This window comes from Lactuca virosa, chromosome 3, assembly GCF_052849685.1.
Source record: "Lactuca virosa cultivar CGN04683 chromosome 3, Lactuca_virosa_CGN04683_v6, whole genome shotgun sequence".
In the NCBI taxonomy this organism is placed as follows: domain Eukaryota; kingdom Viridiplantae; phylum Streptophyta; class Magnoliopsida; order Asterales; family Asteraceae; genus Lactuca; species Lactuca virosa.
In genome coordinates, this window is record NC_136428.1 from 54,770,859 (window position 1) to 54,793,582 (window position 22,724).

The 22,724-nt window shown below is 34.5% G+C and overlaps 4 protein-coding genes across 4 annotated transcripts; all 4 read left to right on the plus strand.

Moving 5' to 3' along the window:
* The first annotated feature begins 2,914 nt into the window (after positions 1-2,914).
* Positions 2,915-5,421, plus strand: LOG8 (Putative lysine decarboxylase family protein). Its single transcript, XM_079084559.1, has 8 exons — positions 2,915-3,051; positions 3,141-3,300; positions 3,748-3,845; positions 3,947-3,977; positions 4,639-4,738; positions 4,825-4,895; positions 4,999-5,142; positions 5,229-5,421. Exons 2-8 carry the CDS (start codon positions 3,190-3,192, stop codon positions 5,310-5,312), a joined length of 639 nt encoding a protein of 212 aa, XP_078940685.1. The 5' UTR covers positions 2,915-3,051; positions 3,141-3,189; the 3' UTR covers positions 5,313-5,421.
* Positions 5,422-6,555: 1,134 nt separating this feature from the next.
* On the plus strand, positions 6,556-7,813 carry LOC145163531 (loganic acid O-methyltransferase-like). Its single transcript, XM_079082367.1, has 3 exons — positions 6,556-6,630; positions 6,757-7,401; positions 7,475-7,813. The coding sequence occupies exons 1-3, from the start codon at positions 6,556-6,558 to the stop codon at positions 7,811-7,813; spliced, it is 1,059 nt and encodes a 352-aa protein (XP_078938493.1).
* A 6,039-nt stretch (positions 7,814-13,852) lies between these two features.
* On the plus strand, positions 13,853-16,809 carry LOC145165731 (LEC14B homolog). The gene is made up of 9 exons (XM_079084560.1): positions 13,853-14,761; positions 14,847-14,966; positions 15,146-15,223; positions 15,316-15,501; positions 15,655-15,732; positions 15,806-15,981; positions 16,060-16,227; positions 16,315-16,375; positions 16,459-16,809. Exons 1-9 carry the CDS (start codon positions 14,393-14,395, stop codon positions 16,594-16,596), a joined length of 1,374 nt encoding a protein of 457 aa, XP_078940686.1. The 5' UTR covers positions 13,853-14,392; the 3' UTR covers positions 16,597-16,809.
* Positions 16,810-18,189: 1,380 nt separating this feature from the next.
* Positions 18,190-22,148, plus strand: LOC145165732 (uncharacterized). The gene is made up of 2 exons (XM_079084561.1): positions 18,190-20,276; positions 21,145-22,148. The coding sequence occupies exons 1-2, from the start codon at positions 19,556-19,558 to the stop codon at positions 22,020-22,022; spliced, it is 1,599 nt and encodes a 532-aa protein (XP_078940687.1). The 5' UTR covers positions 18,190-19,555; the 3' UTR covers positions 22,023-22,148.
* Positions 22,149-22,724: the final 576 nt, after the last annotated feature.

The window sequence follows — 22,724 nt, forward strand, 5'->3', positions numbered from 1 at the left end:
GCTCATCAAACCACCATGTCGTGGCATAAGGGTTTTCCCGAAAACCTTATCCTTGACATCTTTAAGTCCTCGACTGATAAAACGAGAAAATGGTTGTTACAACTAATCTTTTAAAAATGAGGGAGTACGAGGGAGAGGAGAGAAAGTGAAGTTAGTGATTCATGAGAAATTAAGGTTCTAATTTGATAATGTTTGTAGTAGAGTACGGGAAAGATGAGATGTAAAAAGAGTAAATTGGCTCAATGTGAGAAGCAAATAAGGCCACTAACGATTGAGTTTTTAATAAGAGTTAAAAGTAGATAACAAAATGACAACAAAATATACGTACTAGGTCTCCTAAGGGTGGAGGAGGCTGAATATAATTTTATTCCAATATTTCATCACTAAAAAAGTAAACTAAATCAATTTGACAGTTTTATGGAGAAAAAGCTTATATGCGCTTTAGAATTAACTGAAATAAAAACAACTTAAATAAAATGGACCGAAAGGTAAACAACTTAGATACTTTCATAACGAAAAAAATACAAGTTAAATATGGTTTAGAATGAAATGTAATCAACATTGTTACTTAATGGATTTTAACTTGTTGGCTCGATCGATGACTTTCGGTTAAAGGGTGATTAGATAGTAGATATTTAATTACTAGATTATTGATATGCTTTGTTCTTGTCAATCCAACACAATATGTTAAATAAATGACTTGATGTTAGTTTGATTTCATATAGAAGTTGAAATCCTCAAATCACAATGACAATCCTCCTTAAAAGGTTCAAGTAACCAATACATCATGTTCTAAGAAAGAAGTCGTTTCTTTTACGGTCCATTTTGTGAATTGGTCCATTTTGTGAATTGAAAGTATAGTTATACAATTGGTCCCCACAGTTTAGATAACATCTTGATTATTTTTACTTCAATTTTTTATCAAATTTTTAAGGGAATACCCAATATACCGAACCCGACCTAATAGCCGAATATCCGAATTTAATATAGTATGGTTATCAGTTAATTTTTTTATTTGAAAATACCTGACCTATCCAACTTGAACTATCCAAAACCCGAAAGGTATACTTGGTCACCCTTAGGCTGCACGGTGTGGCTGCGGTTTGGGACCGCGGTTCGCGCCAGCTGGACCGCGCACACCGCCCCCAGACCGTGATCTTGCGCGGTTTTGGCCGCAGTGCGGTCCTTCAAGGCCGCGTTTTGTGATTGGTTGAGGAGAATTGGGAAGGATTGATCGGTTGTTGGTTGTTGAGTATTTATTTTTATTTATTTATTTATTTATTTTTTTGCTTTTGCTTTTTCTTTCCTATATATATACATATCAACTTCATTTTTTTTTCACAACAAATCATGTATACATGTCTTATATTGCATAACATGATTATTGAAGACGAAGGAAGAACGATATGTGCGTTTGACGAGGAAGAAACCATACCAGAGACACAACAAATAGAAATTGGTGGCGAAGAGTATATAAACAGGAGAGCAGAGATACGTTGCACTGAAACATTTCACAATCTTCGCAATGACTTGGTGGAACACATTTACGGGGTTCAAAACATTAACCTTAATTTGGATCTACCGGATGACCCCGAAGACGAGTTCTCGGAGAACGACTTTATATAGTTTGCTTTAGTTAGGATTATTTAAATGTCATGTGTGTGGTTTTCGTTTGTTTGTTTTTTTTTTTTTTTGGTAATGCAATGTATTGTTTTTTTTTAATTTTCAAGTAATGAAAAATTATGTTTTTTTTATTAAAATAGAAGTTTTATTAAATTAAAATAGTTAAAAAAAAGAAGTTTTATTAAATTAAAATAGTTAAAAAAAAAGAAGTTTTATTAAATTAAAATAGTTAAAAAAAAAAAAAAAAAGAATGTGTGGCACCACTCCTTTGGTATGGCAAGAAACCACACTTGAGTGGTAAAAAATGACATGACGCTTATGTGGTGGGGGAGGGAGTGCGGTTTCGATGGCACCACACCCTCCAGCCTTACTGGTCACCATCTTGAGGTAACTTGATTGTTAGTGTCCGACCATTAGAGGTAGACTAACACTATGATGACTTGGTGAGGCTGATACCATAACTTATGAAGAACTAGAGGGCTTATGTAGGGTTCGACTTCTTAAATCAACAAAGTGATAATGTGAGATGAAAATGCGTGACTCATACTTTTTTTTTTACTTTTCTGTTAAGGTGATTATATTATATATTTATTAAATATGAAATAATTAAAAATATTCTCCATGTTAAATAATTAAAAAATAAATAGAGATATGATATTTAAATGAGTTTGTGACTTGAAATCAAATTGGAAATTTCAATCCTAATCGAACCCGTTTAAATAGAAGGGTTGGTCCATTTTAACTTGAAAGAGTTGAAAATTTAAACACAAACTGTTATTTTAACGCTAATTTTGGATTGATTCGAGGTTGGATCATATTCTTGTCACCTCTATTCTTACTATGACGGGAGTCCAAGTTAGAGTATCTCATACACACATGTGGACATGGACACGAGTAGTAGATCTTCGTGAGTGACGTGTGTACAACTATTTAGTAGTGTTATATCCAGGAAAAGAGACAAACATGAATCGAGCCCAACACAAGACTAGGTCACATTTGGTTAAACTTTTTCCATAAACTTTTTTCTTTCCAACAATGTATGTAATAAATGCATCGGTATATAGAATAATTTCTACATTTAGCTAGTAAATCAAGGCTCCAGAAGACAAGAAGGGCCCAATTTACTAAATATAAAAAATCAAAAAGGGCTTTAAAGGTGAGTTATACACTTATACTTATGACTAGTTATGAATGGGACTCACAGGTACAGCCCAACCCATTTGATGATGGATAGTATCCAAAGATGATTAAAATTTAAAACTACCCGTTTTTGTTGCTTTTCTATGGTTTCCATAATTAGATATTCTTTAAAGAGGCGACAAAGAGATAGTGAATAGAGCATGTGGGATTCTTTTTGTTGTTTCCCTTCATCACATATTGCCGAAAATTGAATTTCGAACCTCAAATTTTGTGTTTTCAATTAAAAAAGTATATATGTAATCTCAGTTTTTTGCGCTTAAGTTTTTAAATAGATAAATGCGCAGACCTTTGTTGCTTACCTTTTCTTTTTGTCATAGAGATTGTCGGACTCGGAGGGTTTGATAATTTTGGGAAGAAGAGGTTGAAATGGAAAGGGGCTCGAGCAGCAAGTTCAAGAGACTGTGTGTTTTCTGTGGAAGTCATCCTGGTCATCGAGAAGTCTTCAGCGTTGCTGCTACTGAATTGGGAGATGAAATGGTTGATTGGTTTGCTTTTATTATCTTTATTGCGATTCTTTTTGTTGCTGACTTTTTAATTTTGGATGCATGTCTGTTCTTGCTGGCGCATCATCTTTTGATTAAAAGAGTCAGAATTTTATTTCTAGTTATCAAACTGGTGTTTGAATATATGACTGTTCTTGGTGGTGCACCATCTGTTTGATGAAAAGATTCTTAGAATTCGGTTTCTTGATATGAAATCGGTGTTCGATTATTGCACCATTAAGTCTTCCCTTTTCTGATCGAACCTTCTGATTATTTAGTTTCTTTATGTAATTAGATGTGATTTGAATGCGATATGCGACTGTTCTTGGTGGTGCACAATCTGTTTGATAAAAAGACTCTTAGAGTTTAGTTTCTTGTCATGAAATTGGTGTCACTAAGTCTTCTTATTTTAATTAAAATTTGCTTGCTTTTGTAATTACAGGTGAATCGGAAGATAGACTTGGTATATGGTGGTGGAAGTGTTGGTCTAATGGGTATGATATCTCAGAGAGTTTTTGATGGAGGCTGCCATGTTCTTGGGTAATATACATAAACCTCAATCCTTGTTCTGTGTATAATTTCTATCACTCTGTCATAAATTTGCAGCTTTAATGAAATCCTTGTTGCTTGCTTACTTGCAGAGTTATTCCCAAAGCTCTTGTTCCTCTCGAGGTATTTCCCCTTTATAAATCAACATTTTTTTGAGTTTCTTCTAGGTACCCATGTATCCTTTTGATCCAGAATTGCTCAGTTCCTTTGTTAGCTTATCTTTTTTGGACACAAATAAGAAAAAAAATTTAATGTTTCTCTTAGTTAGATTATGGTTTATGGACACAAAGTTGGAATTTTTTTTAAACTTTCTTAGTTAGACTAGTGTGGGATAAAAGATATAGCTTAAGGGCATGTTTCGTTCTTTTTTCCATTAAGTGCTGTATGGTAAATTGCTGAATGGATAAATGATGTTTGTCTAGAGTAAGTGTTTTATACATGTAAATGTTTTGTTTTTGGATTGAATGTGAGTAAATAATGGCAATTATACCCTTTTGTTATTCTGCATCACTTTTAAACCAAAGGATAAAATAGTCATTGACTCACATCCAGACACTTTGTTCCAAAAATGAAATAGTCTCTAAGCTTGTTAGATAGACAAAAATGATTTGTAAGGTTTGTTTTGGAATCCCCTAGCTCTTCCAAGCCACTTAGCTCAGGAAACAGAGCATCAGAGTTTATCTCACGTACAAAGTGATTGAAATAATAATGTATATCGTATATGAAAAGTGTGGATAAAGATGAAATTTTTGGAAAAGATTTTCAAAGATGCTAATTTTAATAGATATCTGGTGAAACTGTTGGAGAAGTACGAATTGTTTCAGACATGCACGAAAGGAAAGCGGAAATGGCTCGACAATCTGATGCCTTTATTGCCCTCCCTGGTATCATTCAAATCACATCTAACTTTCTAGATTTCATTTCAACATGAAATTTATATTCATGGTGGTAATGAATTGAACACTTTCAGGAGGTTATGGAACCATGGAGGAAGTATTAGAAATGATCACATGGTCACAGCTTGGAATTCATAAAAAACCTGTGAGTTCAACTTTATTTCAACATTTAAAAAAAAAAAAAAAAACTTTTTAGTGAGTTGCTTCCATATATATATGAAATAACCTTTAAGTTTATGTACCTATAGGTTGGTCTCCTAAACGTTGATGGTTATTACAACAATTTGCTTGCATTATTTGACAATGGAGTGAAGGAAGGTTTCATCAAGCCAGGTGCTAGACAAATTGTCATATCTGCCCCTAATGCAGTAGATTTGCTTGCAAAGATGGAGGTACATCTTACATAATCTTTTTTGTTATTTATGATCATATTTTTATTTTTTATAATGATTTATGTAACTTATTTTCTGGATTGCAGGAATACACTCCTGATCATGATCATGTTGCACCTCACGAGAGCTGGCAGATGGAGCAACTCGGGAACTATCCAAATAAGAATTGATTTAAATGTTTTATTTATTTATGTAATTCTTTTCATTTGGTGTGAGTTTGATTATGGTGAAGACATCCGTGTTGTGCTAGAAATGATCAATTGGTTTGATTATGATTCATTCGTTTTCTGCTGTTTTATGTTATGAAACAGCCAAGAAAACATTGAAAGAAAAAAAAAAGGCTTAATAGGTTCTGTTACTTGGTGAATAAGTTTCATCAAGAAACTGGATATTGTGCGATGTATTGACTCTAATGCTGATGACTTGCTTGTATTATTGTAATAATTGTGAATTGTTTTCTATCTTGATTTATATTAATTGTGAATTGTTTTTGTATCCTGCCATGTTCTCTGTATCTGATCCTGCTATGTTCTATGTATTTGATATTTCCACTGATATGTGAATGTGAGAAAGAATGAGTTGATTTCATAAAAAAGGGAAAAGCTTTACAAGAACGAAAACAGTTTACTTGGAAGAAAGGTCAAGAAGCTTTTGAAGAAAACTAGATCACATAAAGAATACATACAATCACAAAAGGAAGGAGAACATGGAAAGAAGGCTTAAAGAGGAAGAAGAATAAGAGAGGATAATATGATGAGTAGTGGGTTAAGCAAAGAAGAGATTTACTGAGAAAAGGCAAGGTTAGCCGGAAGTGATGGCCATAGGGGAGGTTGTAAGGGTGGTGGTTGGTCCCACTTACCAAGTAAAATTTTAAAATTTAAAATTTAATATTTTTAAATATATATTTTTTGACTTTTTTATTTTTTATTTTTTGTTATTAATTTTTTTATTAATATAGGTACAATGTTTTAAGTACAAAAACTCAAAGTCAACTCAAAAATACCCATTTGGTAAAAAAAATCAAAGTCAAAGGGTATGGCCTTTAGCATCAACTTAATAGAAAATTTTAATGGAGTTAAGAGGTTGAAATGACATTGCAAAAAATTAGAAATCACGGACTCAATAGATACAAATCAAAAACCCAGACTAAAATTATGATATTTGTCAAACCACAGGGGCCATTCCTGAAATTTAGTCAAAACAATTAGTAATTTTATGCCAATTTTCAATGCACCAAAAGACAATGGAGTTGATATCAATAATTGTTGTTGCCTACGATGCTTTTGATGATACAAACTCTTGAGATCTTTGGTTTTGTCACCCTATACAACATGAGACGAATACAAAAGTAAAGATTGCATCCCATTAATTCACATTTTCATATTCTTCAAGAGAAATTAACAAATGAGAAATATGGACAGCAACAAGGCTTATCCGATGAAGGGTGGAGATGGTATCAGTAGCTACACCAACAACTCCTCCTATCAGGTATATATCTATCTATCTATCTATATATGTTTCCAAATGCATGTATTTCTCAAATATGAGTTGTTATATATCTTTGATATTCTTGAGGATCCGTGTATCTTTAATGAAGATAGATGTCTTGTGTAGAAGTCTCTTTCAGACGTTGCTATGTCACTCATCAGCGAGGCTGTTGCTGAGAAGCTTGATGTGGCCGCATGTGGATCCCCCTTCCGTATTGCAGACTTGGGTTGTTCCGTTGGCCCCAACACTTTGATTGTTGTTGAAAACATAATAAACTCTGTGCAACTCAAATATGATCAATACTCCTTCCCAACACCAGAGTTCCAAGTCTTCTTTAACGATCACGCTTCAAACGATTACAATACCCTCTTCAAAACCCTTCCTTCCAATAAACAGTACCATGCTGCTGGTGTTCCCGGCTCGTTTTACACTCGTTTGTTCCCTCGAACATCTCTTCATGTCATCCATTCTTCATTCGCTCTTCATTGGCTTTCAAAAGTGCCTCAAGAGGTGATTGAAAAAGACTCTCGAGCTTGGAACAAAGGGAGACTTCATTATGGTGGGGCTGATAACGAGGTGGTTATGGCTTATCGGCAACAACACATGAAAGATGTGGATGGGTTTTTGAAAGCTCGAGCAGAAGAGGTGGCTAGCGGTGGTATGGTGGTGGTTTTGGTGCCAGGCCGGCCAAATGGGGTTCCACATCTAGAGTGCATTGGTAATGTGTTGTTTGAGGTGTTGGGTTGTTGCTTGTTGGCCATGGCGAAGGAGGTAAATGGTTAAACTATAATACATTCTAATTCTAATTAATAACAAAGTATTGAAACTTTACTTCCGTCTGTAGGGAAAGATTGAGGAAGAGAAAGTAGACTCTCTAAACATTCCCATATATTACTCATCCCCTCACGAGTTAGAGGAAATAGTTGATAGAAATGGTTGTTTTAGGATAGAGAAAATGGAAGTGATGCCTCACATTGCCGAGCCTGAAACCAAGGATGCTGCCGGACGTCTTGCAATGGGTGTAAGGGTTGGTGTTGAGGGAGTCTTGAAGAGGTGTCTCCAAGAGGAAACCATAGATGAGCTCTTTGAGTCATATCGCAAGAGACTAGAACAAGTACCATCTCTGTATTCCTCCGGTGGAGCAGCTATAATATTTTTGGTACTAGCTAAGAAGGAATCATAACTAATGATGGTAATTAATCTTGTTAAAGACCTAGAAAAAAAAATCTATTTTTGATATTATAGTTTCTTAGTTAGTCGTTTTGTGTTAATGGCTTTATGCCTAAACAATGTTTGTTATTCTGCTTGATGTAGTACTCATGAGATGTTCTGTTTCGTGTTTTGGCTTAATGAGAAATGCCTAAACAAATTACCATTTTAGTTTTATAATATGTTTTGGTTTCAATGTTGTGAATATTAGTGCAAAGTTTGTCATTTTGGTTTCATTGTTATCGCTCTAAGTAACCATCAAGCATTTGCTTTCAATTTTCGCTTTATTCCATGCTTTGCTTTCAATTTTGGCTTATTATAAAGACAAAACTGTTAGTTGAAAATTATCATTTGGTCCAAAAAATTTTGGACTAGCACTATTGGTCCAAACTTTTCATTTTGTTGCGAATTTGGTCAAAAGTATTTTGAAAATATCTAAAATGACAGATTTGCCCTTGGTGTTTTCTTTTTTCAATTTTTTTATTAAGTTTATTTATTAAAATAAATAAAAAAGAAAATGTAAACACCCCTCCCCACTCCTCCTTTGTTTTTGTAAACACCCACTGGAAGTCGTCGCTGGTCAAAGCACAACCACCACCACCAGAAGCCGCCGACGGTAGCACAACCACCACCACCTGAAGCCGGTAGAAGGGAGACATAGATCGGTGCTAGAAAATAGAGAAGACGAAGGGCTTCCCTTCTCTCTCTCTCCCCCCGTCGTTGAAGCTTGGTGAACAGATCTAGGCAACAGAGAAGACGAAGGGTGGCGGCTGCGTAAGGAGGTCTTCGGTGGGGGAAAGTGACATCGTCTTCGTCGTTTGAGAGAAGGACAATGCTATTGTAACGTCGCAAAATAGTAATAAAATTTTTCGTTTAAAAGTCATTCAAAACATTCATTAATTGTTCGGAACCCATACAAATAATAGTATTAAATCATCAGAGTACAAATTATTTCATATGCGGAAACCATGAGGGGAGGATGATGTGCCATCACGCCGGACCCTTCCCTTTGGAACTGGAAGTACCTGAAACCATAAACATAAACTGTAAGCATAATGTTTAGTGAGTTCCTCAGGTACCAAATAACACACATGAAAGAAGATAAATGTTAAGCTTTGTGCTTACGGTTTGTGGTTTAATTGTTTCAGGTTTTCTTATATTAAAGGAGGGACATGAATCAATTGCATCGCATCCATGAGATATTTGTTCACATGATAACCTTTGACGATACTATGATAAATGTTTTGAGTTAAATGGTTTTATCTAAGTTTTTCGTAGGTGTGAATTGAATAAACATGTACTTAATTATTTTTAAATGAAAAATTTGGTATGAAGATTGGGATGTTACAGCCTAAAGCCCGAAATGTAGAATTTTATGCCTGATGCATCCATACACCATGTAGTTAAATAAACTACGCCTCTCATCCATGTGGCATCAACGCGTTATGTACAACCAAGTATGCGCCGCATAACCCAAAAATTTCTTTTTTCTTTTATTTAACTTAAAAAACTTAAAGAGAAACACACCAAAAAAGTAGATGTTACAACTATGAGACCTTCAACTGCAATAATATAAAGAAAGGGGAGATATGATCTCCTTGGCTTATACCTTTCTCTATGAACAACTCATTCGTAGGGCACATTTAAAAAGCACTCATACCTTGGAGGAAGGAAGAATGGCCCTTATCCAAGTTCTCCATGTAGCGCCAAAATCCATCTGTTCCACGCCGTCATCCATGTATCTCCAACTAATCGAATCAAAAGCTTTGTCATAATCGACTCGACTTTGAGTAGTAGAACTTTTTCCTTCCTCTTGTTAGCCCACAAAATAGCTTCATTGACGACCAAAGGACTGCCCAAAATATCCATATCGGTAACATAAGTTGATTTCTTGCGCCACATAACTAATAACTTTTTTGAGTATGGCGACAAATGTTTTAGATATAAATTTTGTGATGCTCCCGATACGATTTATAGGTGTATGCTCAATGAGTTTGAGGAATCATGCAATTTAAGGACAAGAGAGATGAAGAAGGTGTTGCTCCTTGGATTTAGGAGTTTGTTGTTAGGTTGTCAAACCCAACAAATAATAATGATACAGTAGACTCCAAATACACTTCTATAATGCACTAAAAAGTAGCACAATGCAAGCAGGGTCGAACCATAGAGACACAAGATAATAGTCTATACCTCTTTGCGTAAGGCACTTTGGTCACAAAAAGGGGGGTTTCGTATGCAAAAGGTTAAGTAATGTAAATAACAATCTACTTTGAAAACATGTAGAAAATAAAATAGATTTGTAAACAATGAATTAAACGATTACAGTTCTAGTTCTCAATGTTGTCATTTAACTTGATTTTTCCTTGATGCAATTCATGATTAATATTCTATGTTGGTACTGAAAGATACTAAGAGGCTGTTTGGTAGGATCTGAATTTTTAAGATCTGAATTTTTAAGAGGTCTGAATTTCTAAGAGAGTCTGAATTTTTAAATGTTGTTTGGTTGGAACATCTGAATTACAGTGCTGAATGATAAAAATGACTATTTTACCCTTATGTGTTATTTTTTTTAATTCAATGTTTTTATTTATAAAATAACCAAAAAATTTCAACAAAAAATAACTACATTATTTCATATAAGCAACAAATCATTATTTAACCAAAAGTCAATGTTTTTTTATTTATAAATCCAACAAAATTCAGCAATAAACAAGAAAATTTTCACCAAAAAAACAATAACATTATTTCATATCAGCAACAAATCATTATTTTCAGCACAATTTCACAACAATATTTCAGAAAAACAACAAGATTTCACAGATTTTTAGATAATATTTTAGAAATCACAACAACAATATATTTCAGCAATCAAAAACATAATTTCATAGCAATATTACAACAAGATCTCACAGATTTTCATAAGATGTTTCAAAAATCATAGCAACAACATTATAAATCCCTTACAAATTAGGAACATAAATGCCAAGCAACATAAGAACAAAACAACAAAATAAATGCTTACAAATCACCATAAATCCAGTGTAATGAGGGGGTCGAGAACCCATGTGCACTGGACTTCTAATCCATTGTCTTCTCCCATATTTCTTATGGTTTTTCGATTACACACCCCAAATCAACATGTGTTTGTGAGTTTCCTTCTTCCAAACGCTACCTTGTTGTCCTTCGACATTTGTATCTATTTTTCTCCCTGTTTCGATCGTACACCAAAAATCAAGCAGGAGTCGATTTTCTCCCCTGCTCAATCAACGGTGGTCGGAGGTGCTGTGGCGTAGAGTCGGCGGTGGAGCAAGAGGTGTTGTGGCGTAGCAGTCGGAGCTGGAGGCGGAGAGGAGGCCGACGACTACGACGGCGGGGAGGGAACACAGCTTCGACAGATCGATGGAGGTTTGTGTGTGCGCGTTGATGAGAAGAAAGGAGTAGAGGCGTGTTTTTGAGAAAAAGAAAGAAAGAGTGAGATCTAGGGCAGATGCGTCTTTTTTTTCCAGATACGGGGTGAAGTCTGATTTTTTAAGAGACATTTAACAAATTCAGATGTGTATTATAAGATGCTACCAAACAAGCTATATCTGAATTTTTAAGAGGTTGCCTCTTAAATTTTCAATTAAGAGGCAAACAAACAGGGCCTAACACGCTCTAATATCTATCGCTTGCCAAATTATCAAATCAAAACATGCTTTTTTTTTATTAAACCCAGCTTCACTAATTTAACCTAAAAACGCTCTTAGATTGTATTGAGAAACCACATTAAGTTTTGTACAAGCTTCCCAACAATGTTCATTTCTTCTCATATGCTTGGAAGTATGAAAAATGTGATATATATTCTACAATAAGAAATCATATTGCTTGTTACCTCACATTAACTTTATAGAACGATTAGGTGCCTTAAAAGTTAATTAATTACACAAGAACTCAATCCATATAAGTGGCCAATAAAACATAAATCAAATTCAAGGATTTTAGTTAAAACAAGAACAAAATCACTAGAATAGAATCTTAAACCAAACATCAAGTCACATGCATCAAATCAAACGATCAATATGTTTTGAACAAGAACTAGAACTAGAACTAGGGTTTTTAGCCACACATGACTAAAAACAAATCAAACAAGATGATGGAATTAAAAGAGTTTAATGCTTACAAACGAAAATTACTAGTGTTTGCAATGATCCGAGAACTCCAAAAATCGCCCATAGTAGCTCCAAAAACCGTCTTCGTCAATAATGAGCCAAATTCCTCAATTTTAGCATAATTAGTAACCACTCTCGAGAGAAACGCACAATCATGTGCCAAAACGTGCCTTTTTCTACTAGACCGTGCTTTTTGAACTCATGCCCATGAGTTTTTGCAACATACCACACTTTTTGGCTGACACTTCAATTGACCTTTGATCTTCATTTCACCTTCATTTTATCTTCAACCCAAGTCGTGTTGCTCAAACAAATGATGAAGAAAAACACAACTTGTATTGGTGTAACAGGGACCACATTTTAAACGTAATCCTTTGATATGATGATGTGCAACGACTTGAGTTATGTTTTCAAGTGTTCTCCTACTACACATCTTATTCATCTTCTCTCCATGCTTTATGGTCGGCTCCATTGCTCCGCATACCTGCAATGTCTGCAACACAATTCAAAAAAGTGGTGAAGTACCAAGTAGAGGTGTTCATAACCGATTATCTGAATTTCGGATATCCAAATTAATATTCAAAATTTCAGATACGAACTCAGATACCAAAATCAGATATTCGAAAATTTAAAATTTTGTTCAAATTGGAAAGGCATATGAAATCTTTAAATTAGAAAGGCATATGAAATAATATAAGTATTTAATTAAGGGTATTATGAATATGTTTTAGTTGCTGTCATTCATATCATATGACATATACAATTAAAATAACAAAAAATGTGTAAACTAAAATCATAATTTTCGGATATCAGAAAAATCAGAAAAATACTATCCAATTCCGATTTCGAAAAATCGGATATCCGAAAATTTGGATATCCGATTTTTCGGATAATTCGGATTCAAACTTTCAGATATAGATATTTTTGAACACTCGTAATACTAGACATTATAAATAAAACATGCAAATGCCCAAATTATTAACTAAATGCAAGAATTAAAAACTCAAATACAATAAAAAAAAATAATACGGAATAGACGTGCAAAATGAGTGCATAAAATGCACCTAACATTTGTGTTGGTCAAAGTGCTTCACTGCTTCCACCACATCGCCCCAAATAATGTCCCAAAAAGTCTTTATGAGCTTGAAAGAGAGGCCGCATGAACCTCGATATTTTTCATTGCCGCAACACCACATGACTTCTTTGATCTCATCCACGATGAACGATTCCAAGAAAGTTCGATCCTAAGCCTCTAAGATATGGAAGTTTGAGCTTGTGAACTGCGGTCTACAAGTGATGTTTTCCTTGAACTTATTTTTGAAGAAGTTGAAGGCCTTGCTATTTATTATGTTTGCCTTCGTAATCTACACCCCATTAATATTTAAGTCAATGGTGCGAGAATTTTTTATGTTCATATTCACCAATCCGTGGAAAAATCTTGAATTTTTGTCACCCTCAAACACCTATTTCTACTTGCTTTTTTGTCTTAAGTCAAACAATCTACTATATTATAAATCTTGAATGTTCTGTTTAGTTAAGCAACTTATTTGATTATTCATCAAACATTTAAAACAAAAATAAGTAAAAACAATTTTCTTAGTCATTTTATTAAAAATCAATTTTATTTTTAGAAGATAAAGTTTGATACAATAATAAAAGTAGGTAATAGCAATGTTGTAAGTGATAAAAAATATATTTAATATGATAGTAGAAGATATGTCACATAAAACAGATATATTACAACAAGAAATAGTTTATCGAAAGCTCAAATTGCGATCTATATTATATATGTCCAAAACACCTTAAAATCAATTAATCATGAAAATATTTATAGGAAGATACCGTTGAAAAATGGGTAGTTAAAAAGCGTTGGTGAGAAAGGAGTATGAAAAGGGTAATGGAAAGTACTTGAGGAACCTCAAGTGGATAGTACCCAATTTTCCCCAATTGATGTCGTTTTTGTCAAATTTAAGAAAAATCGCATATTGATTCTAACCATACATACATTCAAATTACTCACTTCAACGCCCCTGTTGATCGAAGGAAACTAAGAACACATCATACTTCCTACCTCCAACACAGTTTTTTCTGGGGTTTTCACCTCACCCTAAACCCCATGGATGGCCCCTTCCTTCGCCGTCAATCCAGAATATGATCGATCGTACGTTGCAGTCTCTTCCACCTCACCTACTGTGTGTCATCGCCTCTTAATCTTGAACCCTAGATAAACTATCTGAAATCAGCGTCTTCTTTTTCATCTTATGATGCTCCAGTTTTAGTCAATTATAACTAAATACATACTGGGTAATTACTAGTTTATCTCGTACCAATAATTTTGTGATTTCTTGAACGGTGGTGTAATATCGTATCTGAGCCTGGAATTTAGGAATTGAGTCCTGTAAAGAATGAGTAGGTCCAGAAAGTCAATTCGCCAGTGCGGCCGGGATGGTGGTAGTGGGATAGGAGGTATTGCCGCCTCTGATGAAGGGTTACCGGAGATTGGAGTGGTTACGAAGCTTAGGTCAAAACCCCATCAGTTCTATAGCCGAATATTGCCCAGAAAGTCAGAAGGAATGCCTATTTCCCCAGTTAAAATGTTGGCAGGTCGAGAGGGTAATTACTCCGGGAGAAGTAGATTCACGTCTGCAGATCGTTGTCACCTCTCGAGCAGATATTTACCAGTTAATGGTCCTTCTGTGATCGATAGAATGACGAGTTGTGCTTATGTCTCACAGTTTTCAGCAGATGGGACTCTTTTTGTTGCAGGATTTCAGGTACGATATGCAATCATCTCCAATGGAACCCTACTGTTTCTTCTTTTGATCTTGTAATAATAATTGTTATTTTCTACATGTACAGGATAGTGATATTAAGATATATAATGTTGACAATGGTTGGAAAGTTAAAAAAAACATCCGGGCCAGAAGCTTAAGGTGGACAATAACAGATACATCTCTTTCACCTGACCAACGTTTTCTTGTAAGTCTCTGCAAACACTGAAACTTAGAAACAACATATAAATTCAGGACATATAGTAAGGATGTTTTCTTGCTAATTGATGCTCATGATCTGTACTCTGTAGTATGATTTTTGTTTGATTTTCAAGAACATGAATTGATGTTCCAGTTTCATTCTCACTGACATTCTTATTCTTGCAGGTTTATTCCAGTATGTCCCCTATTGTCCATATTGTGAACATTGGATCAGCTATGACCGAGTCTGTTGCAAATGTGACTGTATGTATTTGTAACAATCTTTTTTTTTTTTTGCTTACCACTTCTGTTTGTTTTTTCAAATGGGGTTGAGTTGAAGTGTTGTCTGTATGCAGGAGATACATGAAGGTCTGGATTTTTCTGGTCATGATGATGATGAGGAAGATGATTACTCATTTGGGATTTTCTCTGTAAAATTTTCGACTGATGGGCGAGAGCTTGTAGCAGCAAGTAGTGATGATTCAATATATGTTTATGATCTTGCAGCCAACAAGTTAAATGTTCGCATACCAGCACACAGGGTATGAATTATGAAATATGCATTTTGTATCACAAGTATTATTTATTATTCATACTCTTAAAGGCTCTACAAAGAATCAAGTTAAAGTTGTGATCATCTTGAAGAATTGGGCTTCTTTTCTGTTTTGATGGTTTATGGCATGTTTACCTTGCAGTCTGATGTTAATGCTGTTTGCTTTGCTGATGAAGCTGGTCATGTGTTATATTCTGGGAGTGATGATCACCTTTGTAAGGTAAATTCTTCTAGTTTTTGCATATGTATGTATGTATGTATGTATGTGCATATCTAAGTATGTTGTAGTTTAGGTATGGGATAGAAGATGCCTTGGGACAAGAGGAATAGAATCTGGTGTTCTGACTGGACATCTTGAAGGCATTACATTCATTGATAGTCATGGAGATGGTCATTATTTGATTTCAAATGGAAAAGATCAGGCTATTAAACTCTGGGATATTAGGAAAATGTCCTCAAATGCACGCAGGTATATACATATGCCTCCTTTTTGTCTTTTACTGATTTAGAAGTGTTGAAAGTAGCAATATGTTTTCTTTTGATGCAGCAATATTAGTATAGCCCCTCCTAGACACATTGAGTGGGATTATAGATGGATGGAATACCCATCACATTTAAGAAACAGAAAACATCCAAATGATTTATCAGTGTGTACATATAGAGGTCACAGAGTCTTGCGAACACTCATACGATGCTACTTCTCACCATCATACAGGTATACTTTTTATTTAGTTACCAGATTATTATTGATTGATTGATTAAAGTTAATATAGTTTGTAATATAATTGTAATCTGTTGGCAGCACTGGGCAAAAGTACATATACACTGGATCTGCTGATGCCCACATTTATATTTATGATATGGTAAGTTAATTTTGAGTATATATATTGAATTACATGTAAGAGATGTGTATTAATATTTTTAAGAACACTTTTGATTTAATTAGGTGAGTGGAGCTCAGGTAGCAAGGCTGAAATACCATGACCAAATTGTAAGAGATTGCAGTTGGCATCCGTTTGATCCGTTGATTGGCAGCTCATCATGGGATGGGGTCATTGCCAGCTGGGAATTGAAGCGGAATTGAATAGAAGTTCATTTTATAAAAATGTTCTTTAAAATAAAGTCTCATGTGCATATACCATAATAGTTGTGTGTGTGTGTGTCACCACCTCTACACAGTTAGTCATGTCATGTATTTTATACTGTAAGCTTGTTAGAATCTTTGCATGCTTTTTGGATTTGGAAATTCTTTCTTTTGGACAAACATTTATGTACATTTTAGCTAAACATTTTCATATGTATGTTGTAGTATTGTATGCCTTGAAGTTTTGGCCTTTTGGGTATTTCAGCCCGGTTCGGTTTCTATATATAAAATAACCAAATCGAACTTAAATATTTGGTTATCCTGTAAACCAAAGTCCAAAGTCGAGCCAATTTGGGAATATCAATTAAGATTTAAGTTGAGTTGAGCTGCTTGAAGTATAAAACTAGTAAGCCTTATAGAACTTGTGACGATTTACCCTTTTATTCTATTTTCCATGTATAAACACATAATTTATAATTAGTCATACCATACAATAGAATCAAACAGACTCATTTATAGTCTTGTATGAAATTATATCAAATTATCAATAATTTTCTTTTACAACTTGGGTAATGTGGAATCAAACTTACATGGGTTGGCAGGAAGAAATTTTTCTTGGGCTATCAAATTCGACATCAAAATACATCATGACTCAGATTTGTCAGAGTTTATAGAATTGGTTTTATTGATAGATTTTAGGTCTTTTGCTTATACAAATATATCGCCTGAATTCGTGTAAAATCTCTCCTGTTCGGCTATGGGCATAGCGATCATTATGATCGTGTGAACCATGTTAAAGACTATGTTCTTGTCTTTTGTTTGCATTATTACTTTCTATTTGTAATCTTATCATTTGTTGAAGTGCTTAAACCTTAATAATATAGTGATGATGATGAATATTTTACGATATAAAAACTTCATAATACTTTAAAATAATATGATTTTGCCTAGATGACAAAAAAAAAAAAAAAAAAACTAAAATATGAGGTTTATCCTTGATAATAAAATAAGAAGTGATTGTCATCAGAATATGTGAGAGGACGACGTACAAAGACTCTATTGAAGTTAATCAACTTTCAGACATAGAGCATTTGGATTTTCATTCATCATTATGCACATAGTTTTTTGAAGACCACACCAAAAATAAACCGATAACTCCCAAGAGCTCTAATCGATAAAGTTTTTTTTTTTGTACACAACATCTGGATTTCCATTCATCATTATGCACACACAATTTTTTTGAAGATCACGTGCAAAAATAAGCTCTAATCCATAAAGAATGTTTTTGTACACAAAAATGAATCGAATTGGAAAGTATTGGATTTATCCGTGTTTAAACGTGGTATTTGTTTTCCATGTTGATTAACACGTGTGGCCAAGAAAACGACACAAAATTTATTGATATAGCCACGTAATCAATGTCACCGGGTGATCACTTTATTTATAAGAATAACTTTAATGAATGCTTTTTGAAATACAATGAGTGCATAATATTCAAAAAGATAATTACATGACCAAATAAGATCAAAACTGATAGTTAATGGTTATATCATCTACTTTATTGGACTTTAAACACATTTTATTTTTATTATTTTTGTTGTTGTTTTGGGCTTTTGGCAATAAGTTAGGTAAGCCATGAGGGCACAAGCGTTGAGAATTGAGATGCTGGTGTTGTGGCTGACGGTCATGGTGCGGCGTCTTACGACGTGGAAATCGACTTCTTTCCTGGAATTGCGTCGGCGAGAGTTACTCCCTTTTAAAAGGTTAAGATCCTGATTCTTAAGGCACAAAACCAGTGCCAGTAGAAATGAAAGCGCTTGAACTGGTTCCGGATTGTGTAAACCCCTCTGGATTCAAATCCAGGAATTTCAACTTCTAGAAAACCTTCCATAGTTATATACGATGAAATCGACATCTCTTTTAGAATTGGTAGGTTTGAATTCTCTATTTTGCCACTCTCCGCATTCTGGGTGCGGATCTGATTGCATTTTCATACTAAAACTAAGAAACATATGAAGAAGAAGGACTAGGAGAAGCCGTTGATGGTTTTATTGTGATTTCGAATTCGGTGACTTTTGTCATCAACAATTGATGTTTTCATGGGGTAGCTCATAATGAATGTAACATATACATAGGGTTTTCAGGGTTTGCAGACTTCCAAATCTTATTGCTTTCACTTGGAATTATCCTCTTAAGAGGTGAGAAGTTTCTATTTAGAAAACAGTGCTTTTGCTTGTTTCTCTCTCTCTCTCTCTCTCTCTCTCTCTCTCTCTCTCTTTCATTTTTAGTCCTAATTTAAGATAAGATGTTATCTGACTTAAATGCATATTATGAAGAAGAGTTCCATTTGCTTTGTATATAGGATATCATCATCATTTTGTGTTTTTAACATCAAAGAGATGATTTTGCTTTCAAGTAAGTTTCTATTTAGGTATTTGTATTATTAGTTGATAACAATAAATGGTAAAAATGTATAATCCGAGAGAGATTTGTGATATATTATCTAGTATAAGGACTTGATAGAAAGTGTTAAATGTGCTCATTCCGTCGATTGTTTCCTATTCAACTTGGGTTAAGTAGGTATGCTATCTAGGTGGTTTGATATGAGATGGAGGTTTAGTTCTTTATGGTGATTATTATGAGATGTCATGTGATAACTCAATGGAATTATATAGGAAACTTAAGTGTGGAGCCTTGAACTGTAAAATTGATTATGGTGGTAGTAATTTGGGGTGTGTAGTGAAATCATTAAATGTTGAGTTCAAGAAATTGAGGGTTTGTTTTGGAATTAGAACGGACATTGTGGCCATAGGTGAGTGGTTCGAATCACGGGAAGAACCTCTTCATGTTTCATACAAAGATTTCTTGAAAAGTGAAGGACCCTTGGTGCAACGTGTCACTTTCTGATTGGTTGTGATGACAAGGCCTTGAAAGGAGTTGTTTGGTATCGCTGTACAACATGAAACATGGGTGCTTTAAACTACTTAGCAATTTGAGAAACAGAGAAAGATTCATGGAGAAGGAGAAGGAGAAGCAATTCAATGTGGGAGATTTGGTTTGGGCGAAAGTTAATTGTTACCCTTGGTGGCCTAGCATCATTTACGATGAAGCCCTAACAAGTAGTCATGTTCAACAAGCAAATAAAGAAGGTTTGATGCTTGTTTCATTTTTTGGCGATAATTCCTATAATTGGTTAGATCCAAAGAAACTCCTTCATTTTGAATCGAATTTTAGCATGTATTCAAATCGATCTAGTTCTCGTTTATTCTTGAAAGCCGTGAATGAAGCAGTTTATGAGATCAATCACAGAGCTGCTCTAGGATTGACTTGTCCTTGCCTATTTTTTTCATCGTATAGACCTGCACCTGTAGAAGGTTTTCTAGAAGTTGATATTGATGGATATAGCACTGGAGGGGTTTATTCAGTGCAACAGATTGAAGGGTTCAGACAAGAATTCCAACCACTTCAAACACTTTCGTTTGTCCAGCAATTGGCTTTGGATCCCACAAATGTGCATCAGGATCCTAGCCTTTTAAAGGAGGTAGCTAGAGTTCTTGCTTTTCGTAAAGCAAAATATGCAGAGATTGATGAACCTTATTTTCTTGCATTTGGGGTGCATCCTCAAGGGCTGGTAGATCCTAGCATGACCTCAAATCAACAGGAGACAACTTTACTTCAAGGTATTATTGCTAATTAACACTCTTATTTCAGTTCTTGTTTTCATGTTCAATTGTTCATGCATCTGTACATGTAACAATAATTATCAAGCAAATAATTTAAAACTTAGATATACTGATATACAATAGCTATATACTTGGATGACATTCCTACTTTTTCTTACATTCCTTATTCCACTTGATTGCTATCTCACTTTACTTGCATTGCTTCTACATTAACAGTTTTTTATGCAGGCTTTGAATAACTTAACAAGTTTGACATTTGTTTGTTAGTTGATTAGATTCATTTACTTGAATATATTAACCAAAGTGTTTGACCCTTAAATTCATGTTTTATCCACAATTTTTGCTTTTTACTTATTTTATAATCATGAGAAGACAATATCTGGCAACTTCTTTGCTATCATTTTTGAGTTTGCAAATTCAGATATAGTAAATTTTATGTTGAAGGTTGATGTAGATGTTTTTTAATTATAGTTATACCATGTATGTAATGTTTAATTTACTTATCATTACTCCCATTCCCTTGAAACAAATTTTGATAGTTTTGAAGTTACAAGGAAATCCTTGGTTTAATCTGTAAACTTGAAGGTGGTCTCTTGTTTTATGTCAAGACTCAAGAATGATGGATATCAGAAGAAGATGCTGTATAGTGTATACATACAAGTCTTGGTTACTTGAACTAAAATCCTATTTTTCTAACGTAAGGAGCATAATCATGCCATCAGTTTCTTTTAGTGATTGAATCATAGTAAGATGGGGCCTACGTTAAACTTAAAGCATGTTTCATCAACTTTGCTAAATTTAAAATGAGTTTATGACTTTCTGGGCTCTGCAACCCTTACTGGTTGTTGATTGGTATGATTTGCAGCTCCAGCTCCAGTTGATGATGAGAAAAAGCCTACAATCAAACTCCAAAATAAAAAGAAAAGACGCCTTGCAACCCCAAAACCAAATGCTACTAAAACAAGTCACAAGGTGAAAAGGAATCTGCATCATGATTCTCAAGATGATGTTCCCGAGAAGAAGAGACAGGTGAAGGTTGAGATTATTGATAAAAAGCTGGATATCATTTCCACCACCACCACCAGTGATGATAAGCAGCAACCTCAACCTGAGGCCGCAACCACAACCACAACCACAAAACGTGAGCTGCCATTGAAGAAGAGGCAGAGAAGGAGATCAGTCAGCAGTATAGGGTGTCCGAAATTGGCTTTGGTGTTGTCTTCCAAAAGAGAAAGAGAAAGAAAGAAAGAAGAGAAGAGTGGCATTAGCATAGTGGAAAAGGGGCCGAAAATGGTCCTATCAATGAAGTTCCCTCCAGATGCCGCCCTACCATCAGTTTCAGAACTGAAAGCCAAGTTTGCTAAATTTGGGCCAATGGAGATATCAGGTGTTCATGTCAGTTATCTCAAATCAAGATGCCAGGTGGTCTTTATGAACAAGCCTGATGCCCAGAAAGCCTACGAGCATGTGGTCAAGTTCAAGAATATGTTTGGTCAAACTCACGTCTTCTACAGATTACATCCTTTTGGCAACAGCATAAAAGAAGCAAAAGAAGGCAGCAAGGAAACTGCTCTTGTTACCTCTTCACATATGCAGCAGGTGAATCAAGAAACAACGTATGCAAACAAGTATCAGAAAGCAGCAGCAGCAGAGGTGAACCAAGGAGGCGTTGACATTTCTGATAAGATGCTATATCTGCTTAATGAATGCAGCCGTATTGTGTTTGAACTGAAGCAATTTTAGCTACTCAAAAACTTTGGGATCTAAATTAACAAAGGTTTATGTGTTTTATTTAGTCTTCAAGATATGACATTAGTAATAGTAAATACTCATCTTTTAATATGCATGGGAATCCGTGATTAATGATTATAGCTAGCATGGCTGTTTAATAAAAACAAATGTTAATTCACCAAATTACTTCTCTATAGAAGAAGCTGGTTTTAAGCTATTTAAGACTCTACCAAGCATTTGTGTATGTAAGACTACCAAGCATCTTCATGTTTTGATGCTTCATTTCAGTTATTCGAAACAATATGAAGATATAAAAAAAAAGGTTTGCATAATGAGCTCCACTCGCTAATCTAACCCATATTTTATTAATTGATTTCAAGACTTCACGCTAATCTAACCCATATTTTATTAATTGATTTCAAGACTTCAAATTGGGAGCTGTTCATTATGCAAACCTTTCTTTATATCTTCACCAGATAGATATCTAGTTAATTTATCATCAGGTGTTATGGTGCTATACTCGACTTAATTTAATTTCACTATGGTGACTTAAAAGCTTAAGTTACCTAGACTCTTCTTAATTAATATAATAGTTAGAGAAGCTTATAACATATTATATTTTCTTAGTCAACGTCACAAATAAATGAAACATATAATTTTTGAAATTCAACTAGTATTAAAGTTTAATAGTCACTAAATACAAGAGGAAATTAA

Excerpts from the sequence above, each read along its gene's own strand:
- LOG8 (XM_079084559.1), top strand. The coding sequence starts at position 3,190 with ATGGAAAGGGGCTCGAGCAGCAAGTTCAAGAGACTGTGTGTTTTCTGT. Across the intron at positions 3,846-3,946 it reads GGAGGCTGCCATGTTCTTGG|AGTTATTCCCAAAGCTCTTG; the intron begins GTAATATACATA and ends GCTTACTTGCAG. Across the intron at positions 4,739-4,824 it reads TGCCTTTATTGCCCTCCCTG|GAGGTTATGGAACCATGGAG; the intron begins GTATCATTCAAA and ends GAACACTTTCAG.
- LOC145163531 (XM_079082367.1), top strand. The coding sequence starts at position 6,556 with ATGGACAGCAACAAGGCTTATCCGATGAAGGGTGGAGATGGTATCAGT. Across the intron at positions 6,631-6,756 it reads CCAACAACTCCTCCTATCAG|AAGTCTCTTTCAGACGTTGC; the intron begins GTATATATCTAT and ends TGTCTTGTGTAG. Across the intron at positions 7,402-7,474 it reads TGTTGGCCATGGCGAAGGAG|GGAAAGATTGAGGAAGAGAA; the intron begins GTAAATGGTTAA and ends TTCCGTCTGTAG.
- LOC145165731 (XM_079084560.1), top strand. The coding sequence starts at position 14,393 with ATGAGTAGGTCCAGAAAGTCAATTCGCCAGTGCGGCCGGGATGGTGGT. Across the intron at positions 14,967-15,145 it reads CACCTGACCAACGTTTTCTT|GTTTATTCCAGTATGTCCCC; the intron begins GTAAGTCTCTGC and ends TTATTCTTGCAG. Across the intron at positions 15,502-15,654 it reads TTCGCATACCAGCACACAGG|TCTGATGTTAATGCTGTTTG; the intron begins GTATGAATTATG and ends TTTACCTTGCAG.
- LOC145165732 (XM_079084561.1), top strand. The coding sequence starts at position 19,556 with ATGAAACATGGGTGCTTTAAACTACTTAGCAATTTGAGAAACAGAGAA. Across the intron at positions 20,277-21,144 it reads GGAGACAACTTTACTTCAAG|CTCCAGCTCCAGTTGATGAT; the intron begins GTATTATTGCTA and ends TATGATTTGCAG.